Consider the following 19,891-nt stretch of genomic DNA (forward strand, 5'->3'; position numbering starts at 1 on the left):
AGGTCTCCTCCAGATAGGACATGCCTGGACCAACTGGTCCAGGAATGTCTGGCTCCTTTCACTGGGGAGGACTCGTGGCTCTACTCTGAGCCCCTTCCAGATGGCTGAGCTCTACACCTTATCACACCTTACCACACTGAGGGTCATGGCCTCATCCTTAACCCAGAGTGAGCACCCCACCCTTTCCAAACCACATCATCTGCAAAAAGCAGAAATGAGACTCTGAGGCCACCAAAGTGGAACCCTTTATCCACCTGGCAATGCCTAGAAATTCTGTCCACAAAACTATGAACAAAATCTGTGACAAAGGGCAGCTCTGGCAGAGTCCAACACCCACCGGAAATGAATCTGACTAACTGCCTGCAATGCGGACTAAGCTCCTGCAACAGTTATACATGGATCGAATGGCCCATAGCATGAGGGCATTCGCCCATACTTTTGAAGCCTCTCCCACAGCACACTCCAAGAGACACAGTCGAATGACCTGTTTCCCAACCTGAAGGTTTCCTTTCATAGAAAATTGGTTTATTACATCTTCTCCTTGAAATTCATGAAAGGGTCCAAAGGTTCAATTTTGAGTGACACTTTTGAAAAATATAAACTAAATGTTAACCCCTAGCACATTTCATCTCATTTTATTTGATAATTTATTTTTATTATTATTTTTTTAATATATCTAATTTGATTATTGTCAGTATAAACTGTATGTCTCTTTCTTTCTGCTTTGTTTCATCTGCGCTTGTCTGCTTGTAACACTGAGTATGAATGATTTTCTGTACTGTGCCGTGTTTTTGTTATTCAATAAATGCATTACACCCCCCCCCCAAACGCACTGCACACATGCAGCATGATCCGTGCACATCAGCCAATGTTTGATGATGAAAGCGAATGAAAAAATTTTAGGGATTTGTACCAACAGGAAGCTCTGAAAGTGAGAATGATGTTTGTAAATTAAAATATTGCTGTTTGCTCAGGTTTAGATTTACACATTCTAAAATAATTCACATCTTCAAATTATTTTTTTTATTTGTGTTTATGTTTTGTGCTGGAGGACACATTTGTGACACAAGCCATTGTACAGATTTATACATCTTAGTTTATGCTTGTGGATCAAATCAAAGGTCCAAGATCCAAATTGAGCAGGGCTCTGCCTCCTATCAGCTCCGATCACAATATTTGATCAACTACATCATCAATAATTGTTTCATTATTAACAGTAAAATAATTAAATGTTGACTTTACATTTTAACAATAATTAATGACAATTTACAAAAATTCCCATCATAAGAATGAATCTAAAAATCAGAGAAATGTTCGGCTCGCAGTTACTGAGACTTTAATGTTGTGCGAGCAGCAACAGAGATGAAGGTTTAAATGTAACATTTTATTTCACATGACCTGTGCTCTGATTGCTTAATTTGATTTTCATCATCACTGTGATGAAAACGGAAAAAAAACAAGAATAATCCCAATTATGTCTCAAATATTAAAAAACAACAACAACAACAACAACACACAAATGTTCATCATCATCATCAACAAAAACAAACAGTATAATTTACAGCTGCTTTGTTACAACCTGATAAAAAATATTTTTTTTATCAGTTCATTTGGAGTTCGTAATGATCAACAACTTTCGTAATAATCAATAATGTTTCAATCAATAAACTGAATCTTTTAAAGATTTTTTTCAGCTGAATTCTGAATTCAAACATCACTATTTAATGATGTAGAAGATTGTAGAACAATCCTCTGTCTGGTATTAGATATAATCAGTTATAATCCACATTATTGATTATATCTAGTAACACTATAAAATCATGCCTAATAATGTTTACAGGAAAAACATCAAAACTATAAGTTTCTTGACAACAGCACAGAAGTGAAACTGCGGTTCAGTGGTGGCCATTTTGTGTCTAAAAATAATCTCCCCAATATTTTTTTTATTTATTGATCAAAAAACTGCCAGTAAAAAAATAAAAATACCATCAAGGGCAAAAAACCCCCCAGGACCCCACAAAGACTCCGAGTCCCACAAAAGTCCCTGTGACCCTCGAAGTCCCCATGACCCCCAAAGTCCGCAGGGCACCACAAAGACCCCATGACCCCTCAAATGCTCGTAACCACAGAAGTCCCCATGGCCTCTGAAATCCCAGTTCTGGGTAGGGATGGTGGTGAGGGGCGGAGGTTTGAGCTTCACAAACATGAAGTTTTTGAGACACAAAATGGCCGCAGCGAGAAAACGTCCTCCAGTTCATGAAGTTTCCTTTCCTCCTTCCTTCATTGTTTCCTCATTTCCTTCCATCCTTGTTTCCTCCGGAAGAACAAATAAATAAATCTGAGCCAGTCACAATCCTTCTACTGTTATGACATCACGATTTGCTGCGATGATGTCACTTCTTTCTCCTGCAACGGTAGCAGCAGGCACGGCAGCTCCCCCCTTCATCATCCCCCCTCCATCCTCCTTCACCGTGTATGGTGGGGGGGCGGAGCTCGACACTTGGTACGGGTTCTCATTGCTGGTTATAACCATCGGATTGGCGATCACTGTGGAGTCACTGGAGGAGTGGAGCTTAGCCCGTGGAATGGCTACCTGACCGTAGGGGTTCTCCAGGGAGACGTTGATATTTGAGGACATGCTGACACGTCACAAGAGGGCGAGGCTAAAATTATGTCCAATCAGGCAGCTGGCAGTGCAGGCAGAGACCTCTGTGAAAGGAATCAGATCAATACAGGTGATCAATGAGTACCCTTACTGCAGTACTGATGTTCCGATTAGAGTGACTTCTGATCAGATCTGACCAATAAGAGGAGTGGTTGATTACTGAATGAATGATAAAAGTAACCGAGTACTTTCACTGAGTAATTGAGTACATTCACAGAGCAAAACAAAGTTAAGGATCTCAGTACTTCCTCCTCTGCTGTATACTTTTACTTGTGACCCTTGAAGTATGTGATAGTACTCAGTGATGCTGCAAAAGCCCCAGCCCCAGACAGCAGCTGGCCTTTAAATTTGATTGATTGAATTTGATTAGCTCGTGCAGTAACACTGAAGACTAATTCACCGAGGCCCAGATTTCCTGCTTTAAGTGAAGCACCATTTGATGACACTCCTGGACCCACAGGTGAGGCATGTTACCTGGATGAATGTGGCTGTGAGGTGTACATACTCTGAGTCATCACATGAAGTCAGCAATGAAGTACTCAAAACTTTACCTGAAGTAAAAAGTACCACAGGTTACAAGTTAAAGTACTGCAGATTCTCTTAGTATTTAGACACAGCCAGAGGTCTGAGTCCACATATGATGGAGTAAAGAGCAGGTAAATACAGTACTGTAGTGTATTTTACTTTGATTTACTGTACTGTACTACAGTGCATTGTAGTGGATGGCAGAGTTTACTGTACTACAGTGTACTATAGTGTATCACAGAATACTGCATTATACTGAAGTTTCAGTCACATTTTAAAGTTTCTCTCAGGTGAATCAAAGTACTCATAAACTAGAAGTACTCTAGTAACCAAGTACAGAGTTACTTTTACTGCGTCTATAACATGAAGTACTCCAGTGTTCAGCTGAAGTAGCTGTACTGTAGTATTTGTACTACACAGGATTTAAAGTGGTTTCAGGGACTCACCTGTATGCTCGTTGGTCGCCGCCGCCGTGTTCGTCTTCTTCTCTGAAAAGGAAACAAATCTGACTCTGCTCTCTCTCCCTCTGGTTCACTGTGTGTGTGAAGCTCGCTTGACTGCCTCGCCCAAACCTGTTCTACCGGCCAACACGCCCTCTCTCTCTCCCTCTGTTCATTTTCTATGTAACTCGACCACTGTCGCTGCAAACCCGACACCACCTCCACCTCCTCGCTGTGGTTTCTGTGGCCCCCCCCAACACACGCAAACTATAAGTTCTCTCCTCTGTGTTTGAATTTGACTCCATTTAATTTCTTTTTTTTGCTGTGCATGTGTTTTTCTGTGTGTGTGTGTGTGTGTGTGTGTGTGTGTGTGTGTGTGTGTGAGAGAGAGAGAGAGAGAGAGAGAGTGTGCCAGATGATCAATACGTGTGATCATATGCAGGAAGTCGTGCATGTGATCAATACGTGTGATCACATGCAGGAAGTCGTGCATTTAATTTCTGGTAAACTTTTAAAAAACAAACAGGAAACTGTGTTTAACAGAAGTCAGTAAACTCAGCAGACGTGTGCGCCTTGACCGGTTAAACAGAAACCACTTCATTCCTTCAGTTTCCTGCTGAAAGGCCCGCCCAAACTCTGCTCCATTGGCTGGATTTGACATTTTTCTCATTCCTCTTATGACGCCCTGTGTTTTCACTGCTGACGAAGACTCTTGGCTCCTGCAAGATGTTTTATATTTCCAAACTGTGACGATGAATTTTAAAATCAAAGAATCAATAAGTAATTAAATAAATCAATTAATGTATCTGGCCCTCCAAAACCTTATTTGGCATTCAAAGCTGATCATTAATATTGCTGAGCTAAAAAAAGCTGAGATAATTCATCTTATTTTCATTTATTCCTGATACAGCAGGCAAACAGTGAACATGAGAACATTTACATTTACAATAATTGATTAGACAGCAGTGAGAAATAGATGTCATCACAGTAGATGTTTTTCTGAAAGTGTTGTAACTAAGGTTAAGGATATAATCCACCCACTGTTATCTTCTTCAATGACCTGTACCAACATAGAGCAGAGCAGCTATCTGAATGCTACTCCAACAGAGGTCGATTATCTTGTTAATAATGTTACCTCTTCACAACGTATGACTCTGGATACTGTAGCTCCTGTGAAACAGAGCCTCAAATCAGAAGTACTTGACTCCCTATAACTTTTCAAATGCGCACCTTGAAGCAAATAACTCGTAAGCTGGAGAGGAAAAGGCATGTCACTAATTTAGAAATCATCATGTAGCCTGGAAAAATAGTGTGCTGCTTAGTAAGAAAGCCATCAGCAAAGCTAGAACATCTTTCTATTCATCACTGATTGAAGAAAGTAAGAACAACCCCAGGTTTCTCTTCAGCACTGTAGCCAGGCTGACAAAAAGTCAGAGCTCTACTGAGCCAACAATCCCTTTAACGTTAACTAGTAATGACTTCATGAACTTCTTCACAAATAAAATTTTAACCATTAGAGAAAAAATTACTCATAATCATCTAACAGATGTAACTTTATCTACAGGTATTTTCAGTACCATTGATATTCATTTGGAGTCTTTTTCCACAATTGATCTTTCTGAGGTAACTTCAGTAATTACTTCCTCCAAACCATCAACGTGTCTTTTAGACCCCATTCCTACAAAACTGCTCAAAGAAATTCTACCATTAATTAATGCTTCAAGCGTAAATATGATCAACCTATCTCTAATGATCGGCTATGTACCACAGGCCTTCAACTTAGCAGTAGTTAAACTATTATTTAAAAAGCTATTAGTTGATCTCCAACCTTACTTTTATCTTAAAAGTTTTTGAAAGAGTAGTTGTCAAACAGCTAACAGATCATCTGCAGAGGAATGATTTATTTGAAGAGTTTCAGTCAGGTTTCAGAGCTCATCACAGCACAGAAACAGCTTTAGTGAAGGTTACAAATGATCTTCTTATGGCCTCTAACAGTGGACTCATCTCTGTGCTTGTCCTGCTAGACCTCAGTGCAGCGTTCGATACTGTTGACCATAATATCCTATTAGAGCGATTAGAACATGCTTTAGGTATTACAGGTACTGCACTGCAGTTGTTTGTATCATATCTATCTAATAGACTCCAATTTGTTCATGTAAATGGAGAGTCCTCTTCACACACTAAGGTTAATTATGGAGTTCCACAGGGTTCAGTGCTAGGACCAATTCTGTTTACATTATACACGCTGCCCTTAGGCAGTATTATTAGAAGGAATAGCATACATTTTCACTGCTATGCAGATGACACCCAACTTTATCTATCCATGAAGCCAGATAACACAAACAATTAGTTAAACTGAAGGAATGTCATAAAGACATAAAGACTTGGACGGCCGCTAACTTTCTGCTTCTAAATTCGGGTAAAACTGAGGTTAATGTACTCTGGCCTGACAATCTTACAAATATGGTATCTAACCATATACTTACTCTTCATTGCATTATCTTGGCCTCCAGTGACACTGTGAGAAATCTTGGAGTCTTCTTCCATTTGCACTATATCTCTAAAATTAGATCCTCAGCATCACATCCTGTCTCATAGTGATGTTGAAAAAGTAGTTTATGTATTTATGACTGTATTGTAATTTGTTATTATCAGGATGTCCTAAAAACTCTCTGAAAAGCTCAGTTGATCCAAAATACTGCAGCACGATTACTGACAGAGAGAGACTGATAAGAAAGAGGGAGCATGTTTCTTCTATATTGGCTTATCTTGATTGGCTCCCTGTTAAATCCAGAATTTAAAATCCGGCTGCTCGTCACATACATGTCTTAGCTTAATGACCTTATAATACTGTATCACCCCATGAAAGCTAGAGTATTAAGAAGTAGAATGGGAGGGAGAGCCTTGAGCTTTCAAGGCCCCTCTTCCATGTAACCAGTGTCCAGTTTGGATTCAGGAGACAGACACTATGCCTATTTTTAATATTCGGCTTAAAACTTTCCTTTTGATAAAGCATATAGTTAGGGCTAGATCAGGTGACCCTTAATCCTCCCTTAGTTATGCTGCAATAGGTGTAGGCTGCTGGGGGACTGCACTGAGTGAGTTTCTTCTTCACTCACATGTTTGTACACCTCTCTGCATTTAAATATTAATTATTAATCTCTAGCTCTTTTCCATAGCATGTCCTTCTCCTGTCTTTATCTGCTCACACCATAGCTGGACTGGCCATCGGGCATACCGGGCATTTGCCTGGTGGGCTGATGACTTATTTATTTATTTATTTATTCATGTTGTAACAGCATGAACAATGAGAGGTGGTGGATGCGCCAGATGCTGGCCGATGTGTAAAAATAACTCAGTTGTTTGGTGGTGGCTATGGCAGAGATTCCACAGAGGCCAGCAGGTGGATGAGGGAAAGGGGAGGCAGGAGGAGGAGAGACCCGAGGCGGTCCGAGTGTCAGGTGAACTGAACTTCAGGTAAGAAGTTATGACCTGCAGTCTGTCTGGGTCAGATATAAACCAAGTTTAGGTGGAGTTTATTTTTGTTGTGCTGACTTTTTACTGTCAGTTACAATAACTCGTACTGCGTACTAGCTAGCATGACGGAGTTTGTATACAGCTGGGCGGGTGCTATGATGTTACTGATAGTGAACTTAATTTTATTCATAAGTTTAGTTAGTAGAGTTGCCAACGGCTCCTTAAAAAATGGAATGGTCCCTCATTCAGAGAAAATATTACGCGTTTCGTATTAAGCTGAGAAGAGACGCAGTTTGTCCCGTACTTTAGCTAGAATGAAACAAAGACACAAAGCTGGAGTTATTCTGTGTGTTTACGCTGCACAGCTGCCTCCTCTTCTCTCATTCTCTCCCCTCCCTCTCCTGTTCCTACTTCAATCATGAAACTGATCAGTGATCAGCTGATCGGCTTTTCTCTCTTGTTTATTTATCGCCCACTTTGCGCCAGAAAGAAGAAACCAGCAGATGTCGCGTTAAACAACAGCAGCACGTTTAAGCTTGATCAGCTGTTGTTAGAATTTATTTAATAGTAATTTCTAGTATCAGCTGATGTTTGCTGGAGCCACAGCTGTAAAAACTGCTGGTCATGATATCGGTTTGGATATGTGGTGAGAGGGAAAGATGAAGATGAAACCAGGAGATGTCCTTACTGAATCATCAGAGCTGAACAGGTGATGGAGAAACAGGTTCACCTTTTAGGTGACATGGATGAGTTGAAGGGAAGTTATGAACTGTTTCTGAGAGACAAATAACACCAGGATCCTTTTTTATGTAGCTGACAGCTGGTAACTGTGCAGGGGCGGGTCTAGGAAAGTTTTGCCAGGGGGCCAGGTAGGGCATTAACAGGGAAAAGGGGGCACAAAGACATACTTTTCTTTCTTATTCTCATTTAAAATATCTAGCTTTTATTAAATAATTATCTGAATCTTGCGAACAAAGTTTTTATCTGACATAAAATGTACAGAAATCATACATATACCAACAAGACAGTGTACATCACTGTCACAACAGCGTTTGTTTTCATTCAAAGGCTTTATGGCTTTAATACCTGGTGGGCCGGTCTCTAGTCAAAATGCCCGGGCCGATTTTTTGTCCCAGTCCAGCCCTGGCGCACACCCATCCAGTGTGGCAGATGGCTGCCCCTCCCTGAGCCTGGTTCTGCTGAAGGTTTCTTCCTGTTAAATGGAAATTTTTCCTTCCTACTGTTGCCAAAGCTTTTGCTCACAGGTGGTCATATGATTTTTGGGGTTTTCTCTGTTTACAATGTATTATTGTAGGGTTTTTACCTTATAATATAAAGTGCCTTGAGACAACTGTTGTTGTGATTTGGTGCTATTTAAAAAAAATGAGCGTAACTCTGAGACAGGGTGTTTCTAATTTTAGAGGTATTGCAGAAATGGAGGAAAGCAGTCCTACATATGCTTTTAAACTGGCATTGAAAAGCAACTGGTTAAAAACATCATAAAAACATCTAGTTAGATACAATATTTCTAAGATTTTTAGGGCTGGGTATAATAATCCCAGTTTTATCTGAATTTAAAAGCACAAGGTTAGAGGTCATCCAGGTCTTTATATCTTTAAGACTCTCCTGCATTTTAACTAATTGGTGTGTGTTATCTGGCTTCATGAATAGATACAGCTGGGTGTCATCTGCATAGCAGGGAAAAGGTATGTTATGCCTTCTAATGATACTCCCTAAGGGAGATACTCCCCAAGGGATTATAATGTAAACAGAATTGGTTATAGCACTGGGCCCTGTATAACTTTATAATTAACCTTAGTGTGTGAAGAGGACTCTCCATTTGCATGAGAAATATATCAGAAAATAAAAACATGTACTCAATAATTCACAGATAAAAGCTCTCTCATGTCACATTAGTCATATTTTCAGGTGCGTTCTTCATAGAGCTCTATTACCTGCGCTCTGGTAACACCTCTGATTGGAGGAGGAGGTGCTTTGATATGAGCATGCATGAGTCTGAAGCAGAAAGTTTACGTGTATTTCTGTGCGCTGGAGATTACCTTAATGTGAGCGCTTTGATGATGTCAGAGAGAAAAAATTTTTCATAACAAGGATGTGGGGAGTGACCATTGACTACAGTCAATGGGAGTGACGAAGGGCTAATACCTGCTACAGTGAGAGGTAACAGTACAGGTAAGGCTCCCTGCTGCTCTGGATATTTCCGATAGACTGGTTTAGTAAGTACTATCATAACAAGCTGAATGGGTTTTATTGCTTGAGTTTAGTTTGGCGGGTCACCAAGATGCTTACCTGGCTCAGGTACAGGTGTGCATATTCTCAGGTTTATTTTTATAGTTTCCACCACAGGGTGCAGCGGTAAGAAATGATGCCCAGGTGTGTCTAATCCAGGTGTGTGAAATCGGAGTGTTTGATCCAGATGTTCTGTCTGTGTCCAGACAGCTCCAACGTATGTCCCATGCATGTTCCACGTTCACGTCTTCAGCCACACAATAAGACCCCCTCCTCCCCCCTTTCTTCCGTTTCCCACGGAAGCCCCTCCCTGTTAGCCGTTAGCTCGGTAGCCGGACAGCAGCTGGAGAAGCCGGGAAACGGAGCAGAGAATCCAGAAGAACTGGAGGACATGATACCGGCCGAGGAGTACAGAGGACCGCGGTGACCGGACAGCGAGCCTCCTGCCGCATTAACTCACTTCCTGGTGCGTTAAAGCGGCAGAAAGCGTCCGAGGAGCGCAGGAAAAACTGGGAACCCCCTGCGAGTATCCCGGCGCTCCTCCGCCGCTCCATCGGAGCTTCGTACCCGGAGAAAAGGTTCGGAGAAGCGGACACGGAGTCTCTGAGTGTGACTTCTCCGTTCGGCTTCAGTTTTAAAGACTTCTGAACAAAGTTTAACAGCAGCTGTTAGTATGTTAGCAAGTCAGTTTTCCTGCAATTCCAAAGGAAGCTGCCGTTATCTTTTTAGCACGCTAGCCTCGTTTCCCTTTAATTTATATGGGAGCAGCGGCTAGCGTTAGCATAGTTTGACACTTAAAGTGCCATAAACCGTTTTAACAACTTTTTAAAAAAAAAGTTTTTAAAGATCTTAAAGTGTTTTAAAACCATATTTAAACCGTTTCATGTGTTTTAAGGTTTTGTGACGTGATTAGATAGTTTGAAGGAAGTCTGAAAAGTTTTGAAGCGTCCTGGAAGGAAGTAGTGAAGATGTTGGAAATATGTTTGGAACGTGTTTTGGAAATTCTTGGAAGATTTTGGAGTTAGCTTTGACAGATTGAAGCTAATGTTTATAGTTTAAATCAGTTTAAAGCCGCAGGAAGAAGTGAGTGTTTCACACCTGATGGTTTCATTTCTGTTAACGGACAGTTGGAGTTTTTCTGTGCTGGAGGTGAAATCACCCTCTTCTGGTTTCTGATGGTTTCAAAGGTTTTTAGAGGGTTGTTAGAGAGTTATAAAATGGTTTATGAGGTTTCAGGCTGTGGCTTTAGCAGAGTAAATATTTCCTGCTCAGTTTGTTCAGAGGTTTAGAGGTGACTGTGGGAGATGTCGAGGTTTGAAGAGTTTGTTTCAGATCATCTATTTGTTATGAACCTGCACGTATTTCTCTCTCTCTCCATAGACGGCCATGCTATCAGTGTCCGCTAATCCACGCTGTTAAACACAAAGACTGAGATCCAGGATGGGGTTCGGTCGGGATCTAAGGAATTCCCACGAGGGATTATTGAAGCTGCAGGACTGGGAGTTAAAGGTCTGATTTAGCCTCAAATACTCACAGAGCTCAACATGTTTCCACCTGCGGAGATCACTATCAGAGGGGTGTAGTTCACAGTCTGACCTGTGGGGGGGCCCTGGTTATACAGACTGTAATTAAAGATGGATACAGTTCCTCTCATGTCCAGCAGGGGCAGCAGTGAGTCAGTCCCCACAGACTTCCATGTTAAAACCTTGCAGCAGAAATAAACATGTTTACAGCCTGATGCACATTATTTGGGGTCTCTATAGATAATTTACTGGTTTAAACACCTGTATGAGTGTGAATGTTTATATAACACCTTTTTAAAGTTTGTATATTAAAGTTTGTTGGAGCCTTTTGGAACATTTTTAATTATGTTAATTAATATGGCTGCTGTGAGCTTACTGTACTAACAGGCCTGAGAAAGGTGATCTTCAGTTTTGTGAGTGAAATTTGAAGATTTTGATTTGATATCACACAGCGCTGAGTAAGTATTAAGCATTAGGTAAATCTGCCCTCTCGGACAAATATGGTCACTTCCTTAATCAAAGAAATAACATGGCTTCATCCAAAATGCTAACGTTGAGACTCAAAAAATCAGTGTGTCACAGTGGCCATGTCCATCTTTTATCTACATTCTGTGTCAAACATCTGTCTTTTGTGTTATTGTGTTATTCTGCGCTTCCTCCTCTTCACTTTCACTTCCTGTCTGGTTCACTCTTGCTACCTGCCTTCTAGCTGCTGGAGACGGTGAAGCGCTTCATGACGCTGCGGGTGAAAAGTGATAAAGAGTACGCAGCTCTGCTGCTCAGCATGACACAGCAGATGGAGAAACAAGAAACTGCTGACTATGTCAGCACTGTGAGTAAGGTGAGCGGCTCAGCTGTCGGTTCAGTGGGAGGGGCAGAGCATGTGAACCAGTCTAAGAGTGTATGTGTGTGTGTGTGTGTGTGTGTGTGTGTGTGTGTGTGTGTGTGTGTGTGTCCCAGTCGTGGTCGCAGGTGATTCGTCAGACAGAGGCGTTGGGTCGGATAATGAGAAGTCACGCCGACGATCTGAACTCGGGGCCGCTGCACCGTCTCGCCACGCTGATCCGGGACAAGCAGCAGGTGAAGAAGAGCTACCAAAGTCTTCATCAGCAGCTGGAGAGCCACATCCACAAGGTGTGCAGGGGGGGGCATCAGACTGAGGCAGAGCCTCAGCTAAAAGTTAGTTTCCTGTTGGTGCATAATATAAGCACGCCAGGGCTTTTACAAGCATGATGGACTGAGTGAGGTCACCTGAGGACGTCTCTTAGTTTTTATCAGTTTTAAAATAATTTCAGTTAGTTAAAAAACAAATCATTATGATTTCATCCACCATTGAAATTCATAGGCATGTGGTTAAGATTCATTCATTACTTCTTGGTATGGTTATGGTTGCTAGGTAACCAGGACTGACCTGGATAAGCTGAAGGTGACGTATCGTCAGTTGAGCCGTGATGCCAGCAATGCCAAAGAGAAATACAGAGAGGCTGTGGCCAAAGGTGAGTCCCTGAAATCCAATGAGCGCTCCCTTTGTTACACTGTCCTTCTGACTCCTCCCCCACCGTCTCTCACTTCCAATTAAAGGCCGTGAGGTGGAGCGTGCCCGTGACCGTTATGACAAGGCTATGGGGAAGCTCCACAACCTTCACAACCAGTACGTGCTCGCCGTGTGCAGCGCCCGGACGCAGCAGGATGAACACCGGTGTCATGCCGCACCCGCCCTACTGGACGCTCTGCAGAGGATGCAGGAAGACATGACACTTGCCCTGTGAGTCACATGACCACTGTCACACTATCTCATACCTGTCTGTTACTGCAGTAAAAGTGTTCTGGAAGAGTACTGTGAGCTACTTTTTTGTGTGTGTATTGTTGCAGGAAAAGTATTCTTGAGGAGTATTGTGAGATCAGCAGTCTTCTCTCTGAGGAGATCGTGAAGGTCCATCAGGAGATTGCGGCGGCAGTTGAGCAGATCGATCCTCTTGCCGAGTATCAGCACTTCATCGACGCCTACAGGTGAGCTCACACCTGTTGGACAGGACACCTCGTTGTCCGGGTTGCACTGGTAATCACCCTCCTACCTCTCTTAGGTCGCCGGAGACGCCGGAGGCAACTGTGGAGTTTGACGCGTCTCTTTTGGAGGAGACAGACAACCTGCCCAATGAGATTCTGTGGAACACGCTGACAGCCGAAAGCTTGAGAGCCAAGTGAGCTCTTTCAAAATTTCATTTCAGTGTTTGCCGTAACCCACCAAAGTAAAAGCTTGTTGTACCTGTTAGTATCTGATTTTGGTGAGCGTAGACCCCTGTGATTTCTGCCTGGGGTCCTGAACACCACTCTCCCTGCTTTGGCCTGTTTGGCTTCAGGGTCAGTGTGATGGGGGGCAGTGTACTTAGTGGAGTTACAGCACTCTCTTTGTGTGTATGTGGGTGTGGCTACTAACCCTTGTTTTAATTGTCTTTAGGTTGTCGTCGGCAACAGAGGAGCTGGAGCTGACTCAGCAGAATCTGCAGGGCAAGGAGGCGTTGGCTGACGACCTGGACAACAAAATCCAGACAAGTCAGCAGAGCGCGGAGAGGAAGAGCGAGTGAGTGCGAGGAGGTGGAGTCAGAGCTTTCTCTCTCTCTCTGTCTCTCTGACTTTCTGTGTCTCTCACCCTCAGCTGCGTCCTGCTGCTCAGTCAGAAACTCTCTCTCCTTGAGCTACGGCAGGCCGTCCAATCGCTGCGCAGCTCAGAGGCAAGCCTTGCCTCCCAGAAGGCCTTGCTCGACGCCAAGATGGCAGATGCTGCCGCTTCCCCTCCCCCGCCACCACCACCCCCCGCACTGCCATACGAGGACGATACTCGCTCTGTTGGATCGACTGTAAATGTTCAATTACTAGTTTTAATTAATTGATTAGAACTGACAGAAGGAGACTCCTTTTCACAAGCGTTTTTTCCACATTTAACATCTGAGTGTAGAGCTCTGGATTTATAGTGTGGGGGTGTGTGTGTGTGTTTTCAGGACAAAGTGAAGGACCGGGGATCTCGATTCGACACTCTTCGTCACTCTCTGGCCGGGATGATTCGATCTCCCAAAGCAATGCTGGGTTCCTCTACCTCGGTAAGACTTTCCAACACTGAACCCGTTTATATGTCACATCACTGAACCCACTGTTGACACAAGTCATTTAAAACCAAGTCTCTGGTCTGGGAGAGCTTCAGAAAACCTGAGACTGTATATCCCCTTTTCCATTAGTACCTACTCGGGTCAGCTTGACTTGCCTCGACTTGTTTTCCATTACAATGGAGTACCACCTAATGTGCACGAGGTCGTTATTAGCAATGTGACCGAGCATCCTGTGATGTAATTTGTATGAACATGAAGTACCTGGCACCAGGTACTATATTGTAATGGAAAAGCCTGAAAACAGTGGCAAGCTGTGGCGAGCCAACCCGAGTAGGTACTAATGGAAAATGGGCTTATGTAGCTGCACTTGTCATGTTGCCTTTCCTGGACAGCAGAGGTGAAGGAAGCCTCCAGAGGACGGAGGAGTCATTAGCCTGTGGGAGTCCAGATACAGCTGACAGGAAGCGGCCAATCAGAGTGTGACTCTGGCATTAGCTGAAGCAGTAACTGAGGTGTGGAAGGAGTTTGTCCAACTTGTTTACCTTTGCTTTGTGGACTCATTTAGCTACGTCTCTTGGGCAGTCCTGTAGAGGGTGCTTTGGAAGTAAGAGCCTTCTAGCTCGTGGTTGTGGGCATTCAGCTCCTGTACGGCCTCAATGAGGGCTTGGTGGTGGTGGTGCTGCACTTCACTGGGGATGCCCTTTGTTACTGATGCTGTTCAAAACTTTTATGGATACAGACAGGGTAACAAAGGGAGCGCTCGTGAATTTCAGGCACTTGGCTTTGGCCACGACCTCTTTGTATTTCTCATTGGCGTTTCTGGCATCACAGGTCAACTGACGATACGTCACCTTCAGCTTCTCCAGAGAATGAGAAAGAGCAGCTCCAAGTGTGAGGCTATGTTCTCACTCTAGGTATTGGAGGGTTAGGGTCCTTGGTGGAGGAGTTTAGGTATCTCAGGGAGAACACAGTGGAAAAATGACTGATGGAGCGATTGCTGTAGGGATGTGGATGCTGTGCTTATCCTTACTCAGGTGTTTAATCTCCAGTTGGGAGGAGATCCAGGACACCTGAGAGATCGTTAGTCTCAGCTGGTTTGGGAACGCCTTGGTTTCCCCCAAGGAGAGCTGGAGGAGGTGGGGCGAGAGGGAGGTCTTAATCAGAGGTGGAAGGATCAGATTATATTGGAGATTTTTCTTCTTCTGCATCTCCGCAGCAGTTCTTTGATGTGATCCCCACATCGGAACGCCCTCTAGCGGAGCAAGAGTGGTACCACGGCGCCATCCCCCGCATTGAGGCTCAGGAGTTACTACGGCAACAGGGAGACTTTCTTGTTAGGGAAAGCCATGGCAAACCGGGCGAGTACGTCCTGTCTGTGTTTTCTGACGACCAGAGACGCCACTTCATCATCCAGTATGCTGATGTACGTGCGATTATATACACACACACACACACACACACACACACACACACACACACACACACACACACACACACTTCATCATCATCATCCACTATGCCGACATACATACACACACAGTAACCCTGCGTGTGTCTCTCTCTTTCGCTCGCTCTCATATGTTAAGCTAATGTCTCTCACCCTCTCTGGTAGAATCAGTACCGCTTTGAGGGGACGGGTTTCACCACCATCCCTCAGCTCATTGAGCATCACTTCACCACCAAGCAAGTCATTACCAAGAAATCTGGAGTCGTGCTGCAAAACCCCGTTGTAAAGGTAGCTCCTCCTACACCCACATACAGTTGTACATTCAGGTTAGTTATCGTGATGGTGTTTGGTGCTTACTGGAGTTTTTTCTCTGCAGGACAAGAAGTGGATCCTGAACCATGAGGATGTGGTGCTGGGGGACCTGCTGGGGAAGGTGAGGCATCTACCTGTCCTTATACTCAGCCTTCACTCTCCGCCTTCATTTCCCATGGTTTGTTGCCATCTTTTACAGGGTAACTTTGGCGAGGTGTACAAAGGGACTCTGCAGCGAGACAAAACACCGGTTGCCGTGAAAACATGTAAAGAGGATTTACCTCCAGACCTGAAGATCCGCTTTCTGTCTGAGGCCAGGTGAGCCCTTCATGCAAACACCATCAACATCATCATCATCAACAAATCAGTCAGTAGCAAATCAATAAAACAGTTAATACACTACATATCGGGAAACAAGCCAAATGTCTGTTTACTTTACCATGTCTGTTTACTTCATGTCAAACTTGAGTTATTATGTCAGCATCTAATCGGGTGATGTCAGACGTCCTTTTCTCCTTTTCTGCTGGAATGTCGGTATTCCCAGAGCAGTAATCTCTCCATAGTCCTGAGTCTCCTCCCATCGCAACAGGTCCAGAGTTTTCCACCTTCTGGTGGAAACCCTGGAGGTGGAAAACAGAAAACAGGAAATCCTTTTCTACACCCGCTGAGTCCGAGCTGAATGTTGAGGACACGGTTTTGACTTTGGTGACCAAACCTGAACCCCAAATCATTATCCACGGTGGCAGAAGAGAAGAAGAGAGAATTATAAAGCAAGTTCAAAAGGTTCAGCATATCTATCAGCCTCAGGAACAGAAATATGTGAGTTTAAAAACTTGGAAAAAGGCTCATCACACCAAGGTCAACTTGCGCTTATCCAGTCAGATCCTCCTGGATCTGACTGGATAATACTCAGTAGGTGTAGCTCTCAGCGCTGACGTCCAAGAAGTGATGGTCATTAGGGTCATCTCAAACTGTAGATGGGACAGTCAGAGAAAGGCGAAAACTGCATTGCACCTCTTCTCCATAAGGGAGGCTGAGCAGGGTGAAACCTGATCACAGCTTTGGTCCTTGTGTTAAAGAAAGGATCTGTCATGCAGTTCTGCCACTCCACTGGTTCTGTCTCAGACCTCCACATGACATTAAAGAGGTGGATCAAAACAGAGCTCCACCCAGCGTTCATCCCTCTCTCCTTGTTTAAGTTTGCCAGGACTCTGCTGAGGCTTCACTGCCTCTGCTCGTTTTCAGCCAAGCGTATTACTCGTGGCCTTAGATCAGCTGATACAATGCAATCAGTGACCTTTGGCTTTCGGGGACCGAGGTGGCCGTCCATACCTCCAACAACACTTGTTTTTAGAACAGGCTGATGACCCCCGTAACACCTACAGGTTACTGTGGATCTCACCCAAAGACTCTGAGGGGATCGGGCACTTTGACCTGTGATCTGACCTCAGTCAGTGACCCCAGAGGCACTGTGAGTGTCCCACACCTGCCCAGAGACCTGGCTCCTCCAGGAGTTTGTTCCAGAAAGAGGAGCGTGGGATAGTTACCTCTAACCAGAGAAAGAGGTGATGATAAAACTCAGAAACTCATTCACAGAGTGAGAAATATAAAAAAATGGCCTCTCTGATTGGCTAAACACTTACTCTGCTCCTCTCTGGTTGGCTGAACACTCATTCTGCTCCTCTCTGATTGGCTGCAGGATCCTGAAGCAGTATGACCACCCGAACATTGTGAAGCTGATTGGTGTTTGTACCCAGCGACAGCCAATCTACATTGTCATGGAGCTTGTTCCTGGTGGGTGAAGCTTAAATTGAGTGAACTTGTATTGTTACTGGTCGGTTTCTAACAGGTGTGTCTTGTGAGTCCAGGTGGAGACTTTCTGTCATTCCTGAGAAAGAAGAAGGATGAGCTGAAGACCAAACAGCTGCTTCGCTTTGCAGTTGATGCTGCGGCTGGGATGGCGTACCTGGAGAGCAAAAACTGCATCCATAGGTAACCACGGTTACGGCGGGGTTATAAAACCCGTCAAAACTTTGCAGAGAATTGTTCTTGCCATCAAACTTGGAGTGAGTTCAAAGTATAAGTATTTTCTGAGTTTAAACATCGTGTGTGCGTGCATGTCTGTGTGTGTGTGTCTCAGGGACCTGGCAGCGAGGAACTGTCTTGTCGGGGATAACAGCGTGCTGAAGATCAGTGATTTTGGGATGAGTCGTCAGGAGGATGATGGCATTTATTCTTCTTCTGGACTCAAACAGATCCCCATAAAATGGACTGCACCTGAGGCGCTCAACTATGGTAACACACACACACACCTGTACCTGAGATGCCAGTTGATTTTTAAAGAAGCTGTTAAGTGTGTGACAGTAATTAATAAGAACATAGCACAGAGTGGCTGCTGACTGTGTGCTGTGCTCTGATTGGCCGCTGCAGGTCGTTACAGCTCAGAGAGCGATGTGTGGAGTTACGGTATCCTCCTGTGGGAGACCTTCAGTCTGGGGGTATGTCCTTACCCGGGGATGACCAATCAGCAGGCTCGAGAGCAGGTGGAGAAAGGTAAACGCTCAGATAATCAATCAGCTGCATCACACAATCAGTGATGTCATCATGCGGTGACCATGTGTTCCTGGTTGCTAGGTTACAGGATGGCGTGCCCTCAACGTTGCCCTGATGATGTGTACAAAGTGATGCAGCGCTGCTGGCAGTACAGCCCCGAGGACCGGCCCAAGTTCTCCGAGCTGCAGCGTGACCTTGCCGCTATTAAGAAGAAGTGATGAGGTTATCACAGACACAGTGGTGGGTGTGGCCTATCTGAGGACACTCCCTTAAAGTCTAAGATCACCAATCGCAGACTCCGAGATCAAAACACACAACACTGCATTACAGGAAGGATGCCAGCCTTGAGTCAAGAAACTGAATCAGTAATTGATCGATCGATCTACACTAAATGATAAACAAACAGAGTAAACAAACACTGAATCAATAACAACACTACAAACAAACAGAAGCTGCTAAAATGTTTGTGCAAGCTTTTTTTTTTTTTAATAAACTCAAATATTTTTATGTTTTAGTTGAAATGATGTGAAATCCCCTTCTGTTACAACGGCCACACATCCTTCCCTTTGACCATCAGCTCTGAACACTAAATCTGTTTTATTTAATTTATTTTTTTTATTTCTGCCATTAATCTGAAGAAGCTTTTAGTGTGGAAAATCTTAAAATCTTAAAGATCTAAAAGACAGAAACCGCTTGTTGTCGATGTTGTCTCAGGAAACATAACTGAGCCCCATATGTCATTGAAATCAGTTTAAACTTAATTGGAAACACCAACGCGAACAAAACAAAAATGTGTTCCAACAAAAACTAAAAACACTAAAAAATAAAAATTTTTACGTCTTTATTTTTAGGGGGCCAGGTTTCTCTGCACATCACTGCTAATTTGTTAATAGCGCATGATGCACAGTTTCATCACACAGACCACGCCCACAAGGTTATTTTTGGTTTTTTTCCCCAGAAAGTTTCTTTGACCAAACAGTTTGGATTTTTATCACCAGCACTTTGTATATTTTCTGGTTGCCATGTGTTCACACTAAAAGAACTGTGAGTAGTGTTTGGTAAGCATCACTTCTTGGACGTCAGAGCTGAGAGCTCCACCTACTGACTGTTACTGTAAATACAAGTTTTTCTGAGTTCCGACACTAATCGTCTTTATAAAATATTATTGTTGTACCTTTATTATGAAAATAAACTGTATGAAAATAAGTCTGTGTTTGATGTCCATTCAAAATGCTGCAACAGCACAAATGCTGTCCAGAGGTGTAGTTTAGCATTTACAGCAACACCACTGTGTTGCTATTCACCTATCAGCCAAAGAGGCCATGCCTCTATACAGACTTTAAGCAGGTGAGTTAAGGAGTAAAGATCTGAACCCTAATGATGGGTAGATGATGCCTGATACACTGTGGTGATGTGTTGCTCAAGAGCAACATCTGCTGGATTTAAAAAACATTGCAGGTAACCTGGATGAAGAGGGTGGAGAGGGTCTGAACTAGGTTTATTCTGGACATCAAATCAGTGATGAATGGTCCTGTTTACAAAGTGCTAACTGAATTAAAGAGAAGTGTGTTTATTTAAATTAAGTTGATTGTAAG

At 43.5% G+C, this 19,891-nt stretch overlaps 1 protein-coding gene and 1 long non-coding RNA gene across 5 annotated transcripts; one reads left to right on the forward strand and one right to left on the reverse strand.

The window, feature by feature from the left end:
* Positions 1-1,017: 1,017 nt before the first annotated feature.
* On the reverse strand, positions 1,018-9,507 carry LOC100698781 (uncharacterized). The gene is made up of 3 exons (XR_266948.3): positions 9,418-9,507; positions 3,637-3,968; positions 1,018-2,709 (listed from the first exon to the last, which is right to left on the reverse strand). It is a non-coding gene; the product is annotated as an uncharacterized LOC100698781 (long non-coding RNA).
* On the forward strand, positions 9,180-19,502 carry fer (fer (fps/fes related) tyrosine kinase). 4 transcript variants are annotated; one of them, XM_019361473.2, is made up of 20 exons: positions 9,180-9,300; positions 10,738-10,866; positions 11,590-11,721; positions 11,841-12,014; positions 12,277-12,376; positions 12,462-12,645; positions 12,753-12,890; positions 12,965-13,081; positions 13,339-13,461; positions 13,537-13,738; positions 13,880-13,978; positions 15,201-15,407; positions 15,597-15,719; positions 15,808-15,864; positions 15,943-16,061; positions 17,443-17,537; positions 17,612-17,735; positions 17,884-18,038; positions 18,174-18,296; positions 18,378-19,502. In XM_019361473.2, the coding sequence occupies exons 2-20, from the start codon at positions 10,798-10,800 to the stop codon at positions 18,512-18,514; spliced, it is 2,478 nt and encodes an 825-aa protein (XP_019217018.1). In that variant the 5' UTR covers positions 9,180-9,300; positions 10,738-10,797; the 3' UTR covers positions 18,515-19,502. The 4 variants fall into 4 exon arrangements, with proteins under 4 accessions (XP_019217018.1, XP_019217019.1, XP_003453625.1 ...); XM_003453577.5 differs by lacking the exon at positions 9,180-9,300 and adding an exon at positions 9,668-9,935 and having other exon boundaries at positions 15,204-15,407; XM_005458354.4 differs by lacking the exon at positions 9,180-9,300 and adding an exon at positions 9,669-9,935.
* The last annotated feature ends 389 nt before the right edge of the window (positions 19,503-19,891 follow it).

Source organism: Oreochromis niloticus, linkage group LG7 (assembly GCF_001858045.2).
Source record: "Oreochromis niloticus isolate F11D_XX linkage group LG7, O_niloticus_UMD_NMBU, whole genome shotgun sequence".
Classification (NCBI taxonomy): Eukaryota; Metazoa; Chordata; class Actinopteri; order Cichliformes; family Cichlidae; genus Oreochromis; species Oreochromis niloticus.